This window comes from Plectrocnemia conspersa, unplaced genomic scaffold (genome assembly GCF_051122295.1).
Source record: "Plectrocnemia conspersa isolate PC_06_02 unplaced genomic scaffold, ASM5112229v1 ptg000012l, whole genome shotgun sequence".
In the NCBI taxonomy this organism is placed as follows: domain Eukaryota; kingdom Metazoa; phylum Arthropoda; class Insecta; order Trichoptera; family Polycentropodidae; genus Plectrocnemia; species Plectrocnemia conspersa.
The window spans coordinates 23,026,682-23,047,192 of record NW_028277176.1 but is presented as its reverse complement, the minus strand read 5'-3'; the positions used below and the strand labels follow the sequence as shown (position 1 = coordinate 23,047,192).

Below are 20,511 nucleotides of genomic sequence, written 5' to 3'. Positions count from 1 at the left end.
AATAAATTATCAAAAATCGCAATTCAACTAGCTTAAACTTTTTATTTAGGAGCACTGACGTTTACTAAAAAAAACGAGCTTTGTGAGTTAAACAGGCTGCGTTATTTCCGTCTATGTTTTTCGTGAACATTTCTTAATACTAATATATAGATACAATGAGAAAAATATAACTACTCCATCCTATTTCTCCGGACGTTTTTTATAATAATGTTTGCGTTTGTTGGAAGTTTGCTTTCTTGAAATATTTAGATCGCTTTAAAGTTGAGTAAAAATACATATTATGTATGTGATACTCTTTCTGAATAATCGTCTTTGATCTATGTATGTTAATATAACATGAATGGCTATGAAATTAATTTGCTCCAGATAATCCAGTTTTTTATAAATTCAATAAGATACACACGACGCAGTATTAAAAAAAAAACAATTTAAAGGCCTCTGTTATAAAAACGCAGTATGTACTTTATCGGTTTATTTATTGGACCACCCCAAAATCGGATTTCGCAAAACAATGCAATTTTCGAATGCGAGCAACAAACAAATCACAAAAGAAAGATAACAGGCATATACATACAATGGAGTAATTCAATTAATTTAGTCAAATTTACGCACCAGCGTGAATTCTCAATATTACGCTATTAAGTCATAAATATCGACAGGTCAGTTGTCCCTTTACATACGAAGATCAGAATCTTCGTCATGCCACACGAGCACAATTCAGTCATAAAAATGATTTACATTACAGTTATATACTATCGCAAAAACTATGGTTACACACAGACCAGTGATTTATAGTGGCAGAAAAAGTGGGCGAGCCCTAAATCTCCCTTAGTAGGAGCCATGTGTATAAAAAACCTATATAACTTACTTCTGATAACACGTCTAGAATTTTAACATAACACTTCAACTTGGACTCACTGAGTTTATACAAACTCGAATTCAAGAGGAGGCTGAAAAACTTCAGACCATTGAAGATCAAAATAGCAACCACTTTTCTCTTAACGTAAAACCATGGTCCAGTTCCTGAATTCAGCGTTCAATCCGCTTCGTAGAGGACTGGATTCTTTGGACGAAGATACGGATGGAGATACGGACGAAGATACGGATACACGTAAAGTAAAATATACAAACGTGAACGCAATCCATTGTGGGTTGTTTCTGTTGTGCGAAAGGAGAAACTGGTGAAATGTGTCAAAATGGTATAGTGAATTTGAAGCAGAATAGAGTGACTTTCATGACGAATACAGAGTGGAAGACAAGCTATTGTCACTAATAAACGCTTTAAAAAATCGTTTTTGTACGCGAATAACTTCATAAACAATACTAAAAAGCTACTTTTACTATTGCTAAAAATAAATAAAGGTATAATAGGTCAATCCCAAACTAAAATATGTTATGAACTTTGCGTCTTTATTAGTAATTATGATCTAATATTATTAAAAGTATATTAATTTTAGATATGGAAAACAATAAGAATGAAATGTTGTTTACGCTTTTAAGCAACCTTAACATTTATTATAATTAATAATTCCTCAAAAGCTCAAACTCGACGTCTCTTAACGCTATTTATTGCCTTATTAAAATTTTCCCGAATATTTAATAACATCTGGAGAGCAATCTCTGCTACCCACACCCGCTCGCGTCGCATTCGAATTTTCCGACGCGAACGTAACGGTTTCGAGGAATATTAATAAAGCGCTTTCAAGGACGAAAGGGAAAGCTCTGTCGGGAAAAAAAATCCCGGTAACGAGCGGAAAAGCCGATCAGAGCGCGTATTTTTGTCGTTTCGTGTTACCGAAGCGGCGAACGTGCCAGATGACATAACAAAAATCGAAGATTTAATTACGCGGTGTTGTTAAACGGTGAATATAGATTGAGAATGAAATTGATTAATGGTCACACTTACCACCTGGTTGGCTTCTCTGGCGAGTAGTGCTCCGGACCGGGATCTTCTGGGCATTATGCCCACGGATTCTCCGCGCATTATCGATTCGACCACTGAAATGTATAAATAAGATGGTATTACAAAATTGCGAGAATAGGCAAAAAATAAACTGTAAATAGAAAGTGAAAACATTATGGTTGAGATACAAATACATTACTATAAAAATAAATGTAGTATTGCAGTAAATTTTGAACATAAAATATAGTTTTACATTATTAACTCAAGCCCTATCTCACTTAAACTACTTATATAAACAAATATTCCGAAAACTCATCTCAAAATAATCCTAAAAAAGTATACTAAGAAACTCTGCAGTAACTTAAAGCATCAAGGAAAAATATAATACTCAGTATTTAATGGACATAGGTCAAGGTATTTTCCACAACAACTGTCGCTCGATAAACATTTAAAAAAAAACTAGAATAAATTTGCACACGTTTTAAAACAGTAAATACATTTATGCACAATAGACAAATTCAGCTGAGCCAACAATCGATCGATTATAAACGATTCATCCTAGACGATTCTCTGAAGCGCAAATTTGATCATTAACAACCACGTAGTTACATAAATAATCGATAAGCTCGAAAATAAGTAATACAATACACATATTTATTCAGCTTTCATTGTCTACTATTTACATAAGTGTGCTTTTTTCCTACCATTATTTAAATTACTTCATAAATTATTTATATAGAAAACACAACATTCCAAGAAATCCTGCGATATGTGCTTGCGAAAATATTTATCATAACGCGAAATTGTTTCAGCTGCTTCTCTTTCTATTGTACGTCCAATTTTCGTTCCTATACATTTTGTAGCACCTGTAATTCATAATTTGACAGCGTTAAAAATACGAAACAATACAGTGTAAAATATAAAAAAGAGAAACAATAAACGTCACGGTGCGTTTAACCTTTCAGTTTTCATTGATGTCATGTTTGCGTGTTCTAGTTTTAATTTTTTATGCACATATGAAGCACTGGATATTATATTAAAATAAAAAAATGTTTACTAACGTAGTTATGTAGATAAACACTTAAAACGAAAAACAAACAAAATAATGTATAATTTAAGCGTTCAACTAATAAGAAAACCGTTTCGAATTTATCTGAGGATCGTTGTTGTCAAGGTTTTTTTTAAACAAAAAAGGTGCCATAACCCACTTCTTGTCGAGCAGTTTTAGTAAAGAAAATTTCATTCAAATATAATTTAAATTATTTTAAAGCAGCTTTTGCTATAAACAATATTTTTATGAAATTTATTTATTTTTGCTTTTGAAGAATAACTAATTAAGTCATATTTTTTTGACTGATAAAAGATTCTGGATTTTGCAAATATTTAATTAATGACATCAATGTCTTGTTCCTTCGATTATATCATTTCTCTTCAATTTCCCGTTGAAATTTCGAGCTTAGCTCAGAATTGATATTTTCCAATTGTTTTAACAAAATATTAAGAACCCTTTGGCTGGCAATAATAATCGCGAGACATTTGTCAATAACAGCTGTTGCTACTTTAAAAGAACAAAATAAAAAGTTTGGGTAATCGAAAAGGAAAAATAGATTCTGCCGATTCCCATGCGTAATTTATTCTTATCCGAGCGGATTCTTAGATCACCAAAGCAAAGATAAAACCACCGGCTGGTTAGAGTAATAGACAATCGCAAATTCGCAAGTCATTCAAATACTTTCTATCTTCCGAGAAAGTATGCATTTTTTCAAACATCTGCCACGAGCACCTTCGGAAAGGTTTATTATCTGAGTGTCTTCTTTTATTACTTATGCAAAAATAAGTATTACAAATTTTTCCCACTGCGACGGCGACGGCACGATTTTATTGCTTTTGACTTCTGAGAAGAGATAATTGTTTTTTTGCACTTTCCTATTGGGCAAAATTCTGTTGAGATGTGCTTCATTTGATTCTCACTCATTGCAAATAGTAATATTGCTAAAAATGTCGTAATTTAAAGTGTAGCTTTTTATCTTATGACGTCATATTTAGTAAAAATAAAGAAATAAAATATTACGCAAATTGTCAATCGCGTTACATGACAAAAAAGCCCTACTTGTTGTACTATTATATATAATATTACCATAAGCTTATTGTACAATGTATTAAATATATAAATATATGAAACTTACAATTAATATGTACTATCTGATTTTTTTTCTATTATAATAGATATTAACATTAGAAATAAATAAAAGAAAAACAAACCTTATTCAAGCTCTCAGAAAAGAAAAAATATTTTCTAGATCTTTGTTTATCAATATCTTGAATATTTTTTTCCGAAAACAGACCTTGACAGTTAGAAGTAGGCATTTTGGTTTTTCAATGTTTTTCATTTTTCGAGGAATGAGAATTCTCATTTTTATTTCTCTATTTTCTTAAGAATTCTCGAGAATTTTTTATAAGTAAAAAATATATTTAATATATGTAGATATCTTTATATTATTGACAAACTTCAATAGCATGATGATTTATTTTAACAAAAGCGAAAAATCGATGGACCAAAATGGATCCATCTACTTCGATTATTTCAAAGCGTTGAATTACGAAGGAATTTCAGGCTCCCGTGTTTATAAACAAATCGTAGGAGCTGTTTCTATTAACATTTTTTGTATTTTAACAAAGTAAAGTTAAAAAATCCAAAGATTATTGAAAAAATGAGATTAAAGGTTCACCGCAAGGCAAATTTAATGGCGTAAATCTTTGGAAAGCCACAGTACATTTTTGCAATCTGTCGATTACCACGCAAAGCGTTTTCTTCTTATCTAATTAATATTGTAGTTCTTAGATTACCAAAGCAAAGATAATGAGAAAGTCGTAAAAAACAATTTGCCATTAAAATATATTTTATTATAAAAATAGTTATTTGAGAGATTATCAAAGAAAATTCTACAATACATTTTTACGTACAAAATTAATATGTCCACGAGCTATTTTTTTGCAATTCAAGCTCTTCCGATTTCTATTAAAATCTTTTAAGAAAGCATTAATATTTTTAATCATCTGGCACGGACCCACCCTTTCTTATGCAGCGGTTGTATTAACAAAATAAAACATTAAAAAATGTATGTAGAAATTAAATTTTTATCAAAAAATTGTCGAGAAATCAGCAAATTTATCGAGAAATGTGAATTTCCGATTTGGCATTTTTCTTAAGAAATTATCAAAAAAAATGAAAAAGCTAGCAAATATACAGAGAAATTGGAATGATCGCATTAACGAAAAATCGATTCTTTACATATTTCTTAAGACTCTACGACACTTTGAACAACAAAAAATACCAATCTGTCAAGTTCCACATCGAGGACTCTCTAAATAGAGAATTTCTATTCTTTCAATGCTTAACTAAGAGTGAGAATAAAATAACAAGTACTGTTGTGAAAGAGAAAGATTCTTGACAAGCAATCGTATTCGAATATGATTTTGGGTATTAAAAAATTACAAAATGACTTTTGTAATTTTTATATTGACATACATGAGAAAAATATAATAAATAAACGGCTTGAAACATATCACCAGTGGATATACATACATATATACATGTACACAATATCGAAAAGTGTAACTCGAAAACTTCTCAAAGAGCCCCAAGAAAACTAGTTTAAAATTTTGTTGTTAAACACTCTCCAAACTTTTGCGATGAAACTTGACTTTTCGAGGCCGAGTAGACCAAAGATCGACCAGACAAGAGAGAGAGAGAAAAGATAAGAAGAAGGAGATAATCAGACAAGTTCACCGATTGAAAGATACGCTTTCGTGCCATCGATTAAAGGCATCCGCAACCGCTAATTTAGCATCGATTTGCGCGGATGCAAATTATTTCATGTATATGCACACATATGATACGAATATGGGAGGATGCAATTTGTAATAAACGAGAGGTAACGGTACGTGTATCTTGGCAGACAGTTTCCCACGCGAAGTCGAAAGTCGTATATAAGAATCGTCGTGTAATATAAGATTCGCTCGCTCCAATTGTACGAAAATATAAATAAAGTAATATTAAATTGGGAAACTCGGTGGAAGCCGGAATTTAGTATTTTGATTGATTAAAATTTTCTTTAAATAACCTGAAAAGTTTTACAAAAAGTCGCGTGAATGTTATATAGTAAAATATAAAACAGATTAAGTCGGGTAAAGAAATTCTGATTAAAAACTCACCTCCGTCTCCGAGCAACCTCATCTGAACGAGGGATGGGTCTTCGTTGTGCTCTTCAAGCACCGTGTCGTCAGTCAAAGTCAGCTCCTGAAATTCGATAAACACATTTTCCTTTTATCAAATATTCAACAGACATCGATCGATTCAAAGCGAGAATACACACGAAAGCTCCTTCGACATGTTTTTTTCCTCTTTCAATTCATTGTCGCTCGGAAAAGCTTTCTCTTTAGACTTTTTTTACGAAATACTTCAATGTACATTTATGCGCTATTCAAGAAGACGTACTTAGAATAGAATAAATAAAATAAATAACGCGTTCATTTAATATACAATAAAAGAAAGTAAGTAATAACAACTTATTGATTATGTATAAATTTAAACTTTTTTTTCTTATTTGTAAAATTAAATCGATAATATAAATTCGCAAACACTTACAATAACAATCAAGCGTAAAATTGAACAGCTATAATAGTCCATTGTAATTAACTTGAATGATTCGAAAGGATATTTATTTATGTCGTAAGATTAACAATTAAAATTAATTGCTTTAATGTTTATATTTTTCTACTGTTGTACAGTTATATAATACTAATTATAAAAGTATATTTGTATAGTTATTTTATAATAAAGTGTCATATGATTAACGTTGTGTCATAACAAATTTTGTGAGATAAGATAAACTGTTAATTTACTATGTTAATGCATTGTATAAATTAAAAAGGTTCAAAATTAGATTAAAAATAACTATTGTTTATTAAAATCTTGATCCTTTCTTTAATTCAAATCCTTAAATAAATTTTTAAGGTGATTTTTAAAGTCGGAACTAAAGTTGCAACAATAAAATTTTAAGTGATTATTAATTCATAGAAAAATAAGAGATCAATGTAGATCGATTTTTAATACTTAACTGATACCGATTACTATTAAATCACCTCTTAAATAAAACAAACTAATATATATTATTATTAAAATAATTTATTTACTATTAAAGTCAATTAAAAGTATCTAAAAAAGAAATGCTTTTCGAATGTAATTTCTAGCAATACGAATTAAAAAATGACGACTTGATGATTAAATTCTATGCTTGTTTGGTAAATTACAATAACATTGTACATAAAAAGCTTTGCCTCAAATATACGATAATTTTTTTCAACATCTGTTTAAACAGCAAGCTTATTTTGTATTTCACATTATTTTTTTATAATAAATACATTAATAAAATAGTGTTTTATTTCAGTTTTTTTTAAAGTTTTAGTATTTCTCAATATTATTAAAAAATATTAAAAATAACTTTTAAAAACAATTTTACTATTTTTCTAAAACTTGCTATTATTGTGGAAGTAAGTGATACAAAAATTGTATATTCTTATTTTACGTCATATAAATAAAGTCTTACTATAAAACAGAAATATCTTCTGGTTTCTCGGTAATAATAAAAGGATTGAAAACACTATAGTTATTCTTATTAAAATTTTTAATTATTTTAGTCCAAAAAAGTATAGTTCAAAATAACCGCTAGTTTAATATAATATTGTTTTCAAAATAAATGTATGTATTATTAAATCTAGTTCATCTTTGGACTACTTTTTATCATACGTATTACCAAAAGCGTGACCGAACAGCATTCGTGTTTGAAAGTTTTTTATCGAAATCTAAATTATTACCTTCTCATCTCTGGCTTCTGTGTACATCGAGCTATTATGTACTCTCACAAAAAATAAAACTCAATAACACAGTAGTAGGTCTGTGCGCTCCTCGTAATAACAGCCGTCGGCGAGCCGGTTCGCTCGAACCGGTTTCGAATCGGTTTATCATTACGGGACCCCGCCGCGATAGTAATCGGGTCATGGTTTTAATAACGCATTGTTTCCGCCTTGTTGTGCATGCGAAATCCGATCGAAATTCTTGCGCGAAAGTGAAATATAAAAGCCTCCATTGTGGCACAGACGAGCACAAAAGAAAACCCCGCGTGCATTTAACTTTTATCAAAGTGAGGAATGGGGTTTTCAGTCTTAGTCCAGACGACAGATGAGTGGCGCTCCTCCTCTTTCTCCTTACCTCTCCTTTATTCGTAGCACGTACAAGGGCCGCAACTGTTGCATCTAATCCCGGCAGCCCGAATATTTCGCATTGCGACTATGCAGTATGCGAAAAATGGAAAAGCGCCACCGACTGGGGGAGGCGTGTCGTATTGTGCAGGTACGACAAAAAATAAACGAGACTCCTTCGAGCCGCGAACGCGACTCGAAAGAATGCGGTAGCAGAATGTTTGATAAGGTCGCTCGGCTTGTTCGAACGCTAGAGTCCCTGACCCCTATCGATATTATGCCGATTAACCATAACAATTTCTCCGAGACGAGAGATTAACTATCAAAGTTAGCTGGGATGAATCATGTACTATAATAGCACAAGATAAACTATTCAATTCGATGCAAATTGTAAGACATAAATAAGGATCAATACATGCTCTAGAAATCCACTAATAATTTTTGGTTCACTTCTGCTTCATATATTTATAATAATCCAATATCAGTTGTTCCCTCGGACTACATATTATACGAAATTAGAAATATTAAAATCCAGTAAGATAAACACGGATTCTCCTTAGTAATATATAGCTATGCATTGTCCGATCAGCATTGATAAATATCATGTTGTAATATTTTCTCGGAAGATACAACAACCCCGCGATAATATTCTATGATCTACAAAGAACCTTATACTTTTTTAAGCGAGTATTTGATTTTTAATGTGTATGTGCTTTGCAATGAAAAATATGTACCTAAGAATGATGTTGTGGGGGATCGCAATTTTTAATTAAGAGATCCCAGAAACGACAATAGCGTTGTCGTACATGCTGAATTTAGACCTCACGCGAATGATATATAAATGGTTTTAAACAGTAAAAAAGATCTACCACATAACAAATGGGTTGGCGTCAATAATATAAACATATACATAAATTATGCAAGACACCTAGTTTTGCACAATAACCACAAAAATTCAAAAGCCATTACCGCAGCCATAAAAATTCAACCACTTGTATGGTTCAATACACCTTTGGCCATTTTGACAACTAATCGAAATAATAGTCATATTTTGAGCTGCTTTTTCTGATAAGCGCCATCATTTTAAGGGTGTTTCCGAAGATAGCGCGAATGGTTCTTAATTATCCAGCGATTTGTGAAGCGAACTTTTTCGAACGACCAATATAAAAGAATTGACATTTAGTCACATAGGCCGAGTATCAGAAGAGCACATTGAAAAAGCTACCGGGTTATCCACGAACGGACAATTTCACTCGAAACACCAGCGACTTTTGGACTGCCAATTCCTTCCATTTCAACTCCACTACCTGAGAACAAAATCTAAATTTTCGTTACGTGTATACAATTATAAATGTTTCTGAAAATAAATATTTTTTTGGATCTATCTTGCAAAGTCACGCTGAATGGCATTAAACACAAAATTATAGGAAATGCAAGGTCTGACTTGTGAAAATTCTAAATGGAAGATTCTGATTAAAATTTACTCCAAAAGGAAGTGTCGCGAGTGCGCTATGTTTGCTCTTATCGACCTTTTCCCGGTAGATCATTTGTTTGACTCTTATTAATGCGACGATTTGGGGCGAAAATTATTATTTTTTCCTAATGGCTAGAGAATTGGCAATGCTATCACAGGGCAGTTGTAATCCGAGTACATGCTAACTAAATTCCACTTATTTATTGGCACTTGTGTCAATCCATTTATAATTGTATAAATTCCGACTGTTTTTTATTTAGGTCTATTTTCAAGTGGGTACTTTTGAAGGCAATGTTCCGCTCCTTTTATTTCTTGTACAATATGTATAAAAAAGGGCTAAAGGAACATATACTTGCTTTCCATCAGTACATATGTAAATTGCAAACAACTGTAATTTAGTTTAGATTCATTATTTGAGGTCGGTTTTTACTTTTTTTATAAATATATTCTTGCTATGAATTTTTCCAAAGTTGGGCCCCTCAAGGAGAAGAGGCCCTGGGAATTTGTCCCCTCTTGGCAGGCCTGATAATAATATGTTAATAAGACTAAAATCAACAATTGACTTGTTTGATCAAATATTTGTTTATTATCGTGCCAGAAAAATAGTATTTAAAAAAAAAATAGTATAATATTTTTATATTTTTTATTATTAGTGATTTTTGATTAACTTTTTTCCATCGACCCCTAAAACTATCACATCGACCGCTAAGGATCAATATCGTTCACTTTAAGGCCGCCGCCTCTGCTCTAGTTTCTTTTGTCATTTTTAGGTCAACGTACTTTTTTAATAAAAATTGTGATACAAAGGGTAAGTATTTATTTTTGTAGCTATTGAAATCATAACAACTCAGTAACAGACTTTTCAAACACTCATGATTACATGAATACAACTTATAACTTAAAACGAGTAATGTCTTTTGATACCAGTTGCAGTACACTGATTTTACTCAATTGATAAGTTGATAATCTAAGGCGAAATCAGTTATCTAGTTGAGTTATTATATTCCTTGAATATTGGAGTAATACAGCATTAACAGCATGAACTAGCTTTCAAGGGTGGTAGACCTACATTGCTGCTGAATTATTTGTAGCAAAAAAACTGTCCAATCAAACGTGTTTGATTGTGAAGACAAAGAGGCACATTTGAAGGCCAGAATATTATTTGTTTCTAGCCATTGCTATTTTCGCTTTTTTTTAGTCATGATAATAAATAGGTCATAAAGATGTGAAAGTATTTAAATTAAAAAATGCTTATCTTATGATCGATTTTATATATAATGTACATAAAAATCGTCCATGGTAAAATGTTAAATGATGAGGAGAGAAAACGCAGATTTGCATGTGTTTATTTTTTTAATATTCCAGACATTCATCGACATACGTTATTTTCGCTTCTCAGTCTTGGCATGTTTTAGGGACACTTGCATGCACGCCTCTTTCATACAATACACAAATTTCGATCGAAGACAAACTTCTGCGAAATTCAAAGGCACACATCCGCATAATTGATATCGCCCGTTAAATCCGTTAACGACACCGTAACGGATTGTCGTGCGCCACATTCGCAACAACACCCGCGGGAGCCTGCGCAAAAGTAAACTTTCGCAACTCGCTTCCAGAAACTTTTCCGGAGGGGGGTTGGAAGGTTCATTTCCCAGTTTCGGTAAAGTTTCCAGACAAGCGATACCGACCGGGGGGTGGCGAACAAAAGCCGAAAAGTGTGACGCAGAAAGCCAGGCACTTTGAAGAGGCTGCTGCGACTGGATTCGGTCGATACTCGCTAGCTATGTACCTCCATAACCAGCTGTGGGTAGATAGCGCACAGTCGGGTTGCGCTTTTGCCAATTTCGCTTTTACATTGTGTTCAGTTGTGCCTTTGGGTTCCATTCAGAGTGGCTATTTAACGTGCACGTATGTGACGTGCCACGTTAACCTTGTTTTTGTATGCAACTATTATATTGTTGCATTAATGAGATTCAATCATTCGGAACAAGGTTTGATTTGAGCGATCTCGACAGATAAAATATAATATGTAAAATTATTAACATTGCTGTTTATCTTTATAAGGATAGCATTGATGCACATTTGTATGAATAATGCTAAGAACGTGACTCTTACACCATTATATTGTATGTATAATACATATAAGTGACTATATATTATATTAAATCAAAATATATTTTTGATAATGTTCACCCTATTTTTAGTCTTCTTAGACGTATATCAGTGCCAATTAATATTTGGAAACGGGTGATATATATGCAAGGTGAAGGCGGTGTTAAAAAAAGTATTCATACATACTTGGTCTGTGTTTTTTGAAACAAATGTTCACTTTGAGTTACATATAATCAAACTAAAGATAAATTTAAAGATAGGATTGACTTTTGATACTTTTTGGACACCCACAAATTTATTTATAAATCTCAATGCAGTCTCGCGGCTATGCTCTTTTTCGACACAATTCATAAATATGTTTTGAAATTGTTAAACAAACGCCTGCTGTAAACCACCTGTGACTACAAATGCTCTTTAACATCTCAACACTAAAAAGCCTCTGAATTACATATTATAATTGCCATAAATTTTAGGAATAATGGATTAAAAATTGACAGGATCATTATAGTTTCACCCCTCTTAGGGAGTGACATTTTTTTCATAGTAAATGATTTTCTCTTATAGAAAGAATAAGAGAACGTTCCCTGCGTTTTTGCATAAAACATTTTGTATTTTTGTTTGATAACTAAATCAAATCTCTCCATCCCGCTCTTAAATTCCTGATATGTTTTATCCTTATCCTTAAATTTATAAGTGATACTGGAGAACATTAATAATTTCGCGCCGGTTCACCCGACTGCGGCTGTCACTCGCGACAGCCTAGGTAGGAGGTTAGGTCTAGCCTTATCATTCAATAAATTAAGTGTAAAAAAACGCAAACAGGTGTATTCGGAGTGTTAAATCGAAAATCACTTTTTTTACTACCTGCTTTAAATGCAGCTGTGTACTAAGTTGAATTAATAGCTCACTACTTGTTTTCAAAATCGCAGCGGTTCTAAACTATTTAAAAATATTTCATTTTTAACAAAAAACATTTAAAGAAAGTTTTGCTCATCCTAGATAATATACCTATTTTTCTACTATTTTTTTTCATTATGTGGTTAGAATGTTTCTTAAAAACTATTTTTTATTTAAATTACTCCTAAATATTTTATGTATTATATTATCATATATCTTTATAATTATTAAGCATACATTTATTTTTAATCTCATTTAATTTAAGTGCATTATTTTTCAACGATCTTTCTATTGTACTTAATTCGTTATTTAATTTATATAAAACTCCTTTAACACCTATTTTTATATTTGTCATTTGCGAACAGATGTATTTTACATTTTTCTATATTATTAATTATATCATTACTATATATTATAAACAACAATGGTCCTAATCTGGACCCTGTGGTACACCGTGAGATTTTATTTTCTGTTTTGAGTAAGCATGATTTATTTAAACTTGTTGCTTTCTCTTTTTTAAATAATTATAAAAGCTTTTTAAAACTATTTCACTTATAAATATAATTTATAGTTTCTTTAACATTATACTTCTGTTTATTGTTTCGAAAGCTCTTTTAAAATCATATTTGTAATACAGTTTCAGTGGAATGTATTTCTCTGAATCTCGATTGTTGTTCATATAGAACCAGTCATTTTTATGAAGAGAGTGCATTTGTGTATTTGTTATGTTATATATGTAAGGCAGAGATATAATTAAAGCTATACGAACTAAAAAGTGTTTTTAAAGTTTCACGAAAAACTATAGATAGTGCGCCATTTGAAGCTGTATAAGGTTTTTTTGACTCGCTCAAACACATCATAGATATCAAGTTAAAAATCGGATTCAAACAAATATAATATTAATGTGGATTGTTTTAAGGTACGACTAATTGATGACTGAAAATAAAAAAATAGATAGACATATTAACACATTATATAAATTACGATAGCATTAACTACATTTCAGGGCTGTAACCCATTAAAAAAACAATAAATTTTGTTTATTCGGAAATTAAAAATAGTTTATATTATGAGATTCTTAAAAATCAAGTAGTGATTATATTTGAAATCCTTAAAAATAATTTAAGTATGAGAAATTGTCTTCTGCAACAACAATAACAACAAAAAATAAATAAATAATAGGTGCTATGTTATCAAGCACCCACCTTATACTTCAGACCTTACTCCCTTTAACTTTTACAAATACGGGTCTTTAAAAAAATAAAAACATATCTTTGCATTAGTTCTTACATATAATTGTTATAAATATATAAATAAATTTTCAGTAAGGTATGCTTTTTTATAATAATTTATTGATAAAAGAATGTTTTCAAACAACCATATTTTATCCTCTTCGAGTGTTATGAGTGCAGTGGCGTAGCTATGGGGGGGCGGAGGGGGCGGGCCGCCCCGGGGGGCACTTGCTTGGGGGCGGCATATTCGCGATGGGATTGTCTAGTGTGGTTCTTAACTCTGAATGCACTAAAAAAAATATAAATCCTCCAATAACAAGAGCTTAATAATGACCAATTTTTTATTTTAAGAAATGCTGATTTTATGACCCTGCAAAAAATGTATGGGGGGAGGGGCGGCAATTTTAAGGATCGCCCTGGGCGGCACATACCCTAGCTACGCCACTGTATGAGTGATATTAGATTTCTATGAAATTGATAAATATTAATTTATGATTGACAACATATGATGTTACACGAACAGCTAGGTAGTAAACATATGAAAATTATTATGCGAATATATAATAAATATGAAGGCAAACGCGTAAACAACAAATGTTTACAGGACGCCAAATAAAAGCGTCGTCTGACATCAAGTAAAAAGCAATCAAAACTTTCTCAAGTACTACCTTTACACTTGTTGAGATTTTTGTTTCTAAAAATAAATATTTTTCGTACTTTATACATACCGATAACTTTATAAGGTTTCTGTAATTTACTGGTACATCATACAGGATTCGTGCCAATTCAGGTTGTGAATTCTGCTTGTTCGAACATACAATGGAAATTACGTATTGCGAAAGGGATTCCAAACACAGCTTGCAAACTAAAGCATACATCATATACAAGTGAAATGCAAATTCAATGAGATTTGGGAGCGTGTTTATTCGCAGAATACATTTAGAGTAAACCTTTGCTGATATATTTATAGATTACGATGCAATATATATAAAGGATTAACTTATTCAATTCTCAAACAATAATGAAACTCATAGTAAGATTTGATTTGTTTCAAACTAATCAGTAGTTTTTGGACGAATTTTTACAAAGATGTCTTAAAAAAAATGTTAACAAAGTCTATTCATAGAAATACAGGCACTAGAGACCTACCCTCAACTATTTAAACTTTCCGCATTACATAAGCGAACTTTTGAAGAGTACCTGAGCGAGGAATTCAACCGGGGTTAATTTCCGGAATAGGCCTTCATAAAACAATAACGATAATAACTCGAAATTGTGTATATAATTCCAAAACATAATTTATCGTCGTAAAAGTCCGCGAAAAATTCAGACTCGTGGCCATTAAAATTTCTTTACGGCCTACGTGCGCGTTATACGTGTGACGTAATGCAAAAATATATTTCCCTTTGATCGCGGGGAAAATTCAAAGGAAAAGTGACGGCTTAAGTTCACAGGTTTATGTGTGCTTTTGAATACGTTTGAGTTTTTTGTTGTTGTAATATAGGGTTTCTATTAAAATCATAAAAGAAATAGAAACATAAAGAGTTTTTTTATATTTTATTATTCTATAATATACCTATTATATATACGTATAATACATACACAAATACCTAAAACCCGACGGAATAGTATGCACCAAACGTGTTTAGGTGCATATATTAGGCATTGTTCCAGGATTGATTTAATGCTTCTTGCCGGACACGAGACGAACGAACTGTTGCCCGGGGCGTCAAATTATTACTGGGGGAATTGAAATATAAATTAACAAATCGGAAAGACTGGGCGGATGGATGAAACAATATATCTCTGTGTGAATATTAAAAAATAATATAGAAATGGGAACAAGTTATAAATCATAAATATAATACAATACATCGCGAATCAATATATGCATACGAGTTTTGCTAAATCAAATAATATACATATATATATTTGAAGTAAGTGTGGGTTCCAAACACCTACAAACTTGTTTTAAAGGTCATTCTAACGTTTCGAACAAATAAAAAGAAATACCAACTCGTCTCTAACTCGGTCTAACAATAAAATAGAGAGCTCGAGACTAAGCAATTGCGTTAATAATCGTTAATACTATACGGACTACCTATTAGCAATTCCGTCCCAAACATTAATCATCCATAAGTACCGGAAAAACTACCCTTTTGTGTGAAAAGGATGCGCGATTGACAAATTATTCTACCTTGTGCACAAGGACTATTGTTATTTTTATCCCTTTGTTAACAATCGCCAAAAGTGTATATCTGGAAGTTAAATGCGAAAACATATTTCGTGGGTGTGTCTAAGAATCTATGCAATTGACCCACCGATATCCTCATCTACGACTCGTTAGAGCTGTCTCAAATCAGCATGGTAAAACATGTGACAATTGGTCAAAGGAGGCAGAATATTATGAGGAAGATGTTCCAAGGACTCAAGAACACATCAGCGGATCGGCTAACGTCATCACATCCGATGATAATTTAACTGGATAAAAACAGTGAAGTATTTTTGTAACACTCATATCATTAAAATACTGAATAATCCATTCCTTTAATTATTTATTTTATTAAATTATTTATCTTAATATAGCTAATTTTTACATTTTTTTATATAGTAATAATGCATGATTTCAAACTTACATAATCATTGCAATAACATAAAATTGTAAATAAAAATACCATAAAAATTTTGCGAGCAAAGAAACAGCGTTTTAACGTTCTGCGTAGAAGAGGAATAATCAAAAATGAACTAGTGATTTAACTCCTATCCTAATATGATATATTGTTGACGACACAAATGAATGTGATTGAACTGGAAATTATACTTGAAAAAAGACCAGCATAACTGTTATTTAATTTCCATTATTGCCGGATTTACGCAACACAAGCACCTGTCAAGAAACTAGAATATTATCAATTCAAATTATCCATTATTGTAAAATAAGTCACTTGGATTACCATTTCGCTTATGACTTGAAATACACAGGAGTTCTAAACTCGCATACAGCGAAAGTCGACACAGACGACCCATTTGAAGAAAAGCAGCCGTTCATATACAGTCTACAACTAGAGTCAAGAAACTTTCGAGATGATTTTAAAACTTTATGACAATGAATTAATTATAAACTAAAAATAATCGCGTGCCGCAAATTTCCAATAAAGGCGAATTTGTAGCTTCTAAGAGGAACATAGAAATAAAAGTTGAAGGTATACTTACGCCAGTTTCATTATTGCATCCCACAATGACAGCCGTGTACCATTGAGTAGCGCCCCTAGCCCGGTACACCTGAGCTCTACAGCCTCTCAAAGCTGCAGGCGCCCTTCTCAGCACCCTTTGAGCTTGCTGTCTTCGGGCCCACCTTCTTGCTACAGCGCCATGCTCGCCAACAGCTTCCCAATCCTGCAGACAAAACACACATTGAATAATATATACTATTTGCTATAAAACAATTAGAAAGTCGTTAGCGTTAGGTTCAACGATCCGCCTGTTCTCTTGAATGGGCGTCGATTTGCATGCGAGCAGTTGATCGTTAATGCAAATGGTCCGTGCGGCCATTTCATCATGTAAATGTGCATTATGTCATTTCCAAAGGCGATGTCAAAGTTTGACACGGTCGGGTTAAGCTTTATTGAGGGCGGAGCTCTACTAGACCACAAAGCCCAATCCGGTTATGACCGTTTCGAATCTAGGACATATTCAACAATGCGATGACACCATCTCATAACATAACCAATTAATTATGTACAATGCGGTTTATTAAGTCGAACCACAATAATCTTTCCGACCTCTATCCAGGTGCGCTTTTATAGCAATAATCCAAGTTCAAGATTGATTTATTAATCACGAAGGCGGTTTGATTTATTAAATATAAACGTGAACATGTATTACGTATTATGTGGTTGTAAAAACATTGCATTAACACAGAAAACGGTTTGTATAATTATGAATTTAATTAAATATATTATCAAGGTTAATTTGTTAAAATATAATTGGCATCTGTTTAGATAGGTAAACATGAAACAAAAATACTAAAACATATGTAAACATAATTAAAATGTGTTTAAACTGTTATTTAAATGGTTCTATACACAATATACAATCATATTGAATGTATTATATCGATGACTTTAAGTGTAAATTTGCTAACTCCACTTTTTGATGAAAATGACTTAAATCGAAACATGTACACATGCTCAAAAAATCTCCAATTAAATACTACAAACTTGATTTTGAAAAGATATTGTTTTATTTTACCATTTTCAAGATGTTTATTTAGTTATTTGTTTCTTCTGTAAAGTTGTCAAATATGGAGTTATAAAATTTTTAATATAAAATAATAATGAAATGCTACACCTAAATAGCAAATTTTTTTACTACATTTTTTACAATATGTACTAACACGTTTGAGCTGAAAAACATTTTATTTATTATAATAAAAAATATGTAATACACAAATATTACGCTTTATTTGCTATATGGAAAAAAAAACATCTACGAGTATAACACTTTTTTCTCTTATAATAGCTGTCGCTAGTTTAACGCTGGATTATCAGTTATTATACACCTACATAAAAAAATTCGTCTCGTCAAAGTTGCAAGAACTAGGTACATATAATAAGTTTTTTTATTTTATTATTATATAATTTTATGAATTTATGATTTTATTATCTAAAAGTTTAAATCAGCGCTGTCCAACTAGCAACCCGCGGGCCAATTCATGTTTTTGAAATATTTTTTTGAATCTTTTCATGTTTTCGTGTTTTTAAAACTAAACACAGGCATGGGGTATACATTTTTTCAGCTCTCATCAGAATCTGTAAATGAACATAAATGTCCGAGGTGACCTTTTTTTATCTCCCAACGGCAAAAAATTTTTTGCCCCCAAAATGTTTGCAAAAGAAAAAAATGCCCGCAGACTAAGATAAGTTGGACAGCACTGCTTTAAATTATATTGACATTAAAGTTATTCTAAAAATAGATATTGTAAATATCTCCAATAAGTTCGTTTGCCAGTCTGAACCGCAATTTTATTTTAAATTAGCGGCTAATAAAAAAAATCGTAGCTCAAAAAAGATCCAAAACTTAATAAAGTAATAAAATTTATCATTTATGTGTAATATATTACGGAATTTGAGGAATCGATAATTGCTGTAGGTAAATTTATTATATCATATATGTATATAATATATTACATATATTAAATACAGTTATAATTAACTAATTATTTATATATACATACATACGTAGTACCTATATACATATGTATATGATTTTTTAAATTACCATGTTTGTATGTTTTTGTTTATTTTTTTACGGATTTCAACACGTTACTTAGCTTTAGGAGATGGGAGGGCTTGCGTATCGTGCCTTTTTTACTCGCATCTCTTTATGCGTAGTCCAGATCTTATCTCGGCTCCCAGAGAATTTTTTGTGTCTTCGACTTGATTGTGTGACTACAGTCACATGATAAAGTCAAAGACGATCCAAGATGATGACCAAAACATCAGAGGTCGAAAATCAGCAAAAGTCAGATTTGTAATAATAATAAAATTACGTATTTCATAAAAATCTTAGCTCCATTAAAAATATCATAGAGAAAGAGGAGAAGAGGGGAAATATGTTTATTAATAAAAATTATGATAAAATAAAACTTGAACTAAAAACACATATATACAGAAATCTACCAAATTATTGCGGTCTTTACGGATATTTCTTTTAATTGCGGTATTATAATTTTTGCCAGCAAATCATTGTAAACAAAAATACTAATATGGATATATTTTTTGTTATAAAAAAATTTATTTAACAAAACAATATATACTCTATTTGTGTTAACACAGTCAGTTCGAGAGCTATACATTTCATCATTATTCGTAATTTAGAAAGAGATGTCAAGTTTGGGTTTACGTCCCTAATATTAGCTCTAAAGCACGCGATATGGAAATACGTTCGATATATGTATGTATTTATCATTACTCCAGTTTATTTTTTGAACTCATTTATAGAATAAAAAACTATAAATGTATTAAAAAATAAACCATAATAAGTAACGATAATACAATAGCTTAAAAAGAATAAAATATATGCCAATGATTGTTTTTACCCCGTCGTAATGCATTAGGCTAACGTCTGTCGTGTTATTAGAAGATTTTATTTGATCCCGTTTTGGAAAAAATACATTATAGTGCGCCTAATCATAGAAAATATTATTAAAAATAATATAAAAAACCTTAAGATGTAGAACAATTAAGGAAAACCGCAAAGATGATCGGCCACCACTTGCGAGAATTCCTTGAAAATGGGAACAACAGTCGTTCACGAAACGTCGGGTATAATTAAATAAATCATGCACACATGTTATCTATGCGGTCAATTTAACACATTAAATTTAAAATTGAGCAAAACCACAAACCATCATTTATTTTTCGATTCATTCTTCACTTGTCTAGCGTGTCAGTAATCGTTAACCATTCATTCATTGTCTTTTCGCACACCCTCCCATAGAGCGTGATGAAATTTCCAGCTCGACACAATGGCCGATCGCGAAAAGAAAACCGGACTCCGATCGAATCAATACTCCGTGTAAATATTTCAAAAACGTGACCTTTAATTATTCACGGGTCTGTATGTTT

At 31.6% G+C, this 20,511-nt stretch overlaps 1 protein-coding gene across 1 annotated transcript in view; it reads right to left on the bottom strand.

The window, feature by feature from the left end:
* The window catches only part of Kdm3 (Lysine demethylase 3), a 371,633-nt gene that overhangs the window by 213,854 nt on the left and 137,268 nt on the right, over window positions 1-20,511 (bottom strand). The window contains exons 4-6 of the mRNA XM_088198984.1: window positions 17,096-17,278; window positions 6,119-6,203; window positions 1,907-1,998 (exon numbers count right to left, since the gene is read on the bottom strand). Coding sequence (XP_088055110.1) covers window positions 1,907-1,998; window positions 6,119-6,203; window positions 17,096-17,278 — 360 coding nt within the window. The remainder of the gene's footprint in view (window positions 1-1,906; window positions 1,999-6,118; window positions 6,204-17,095; window positions 17,279-20,511) is intronic.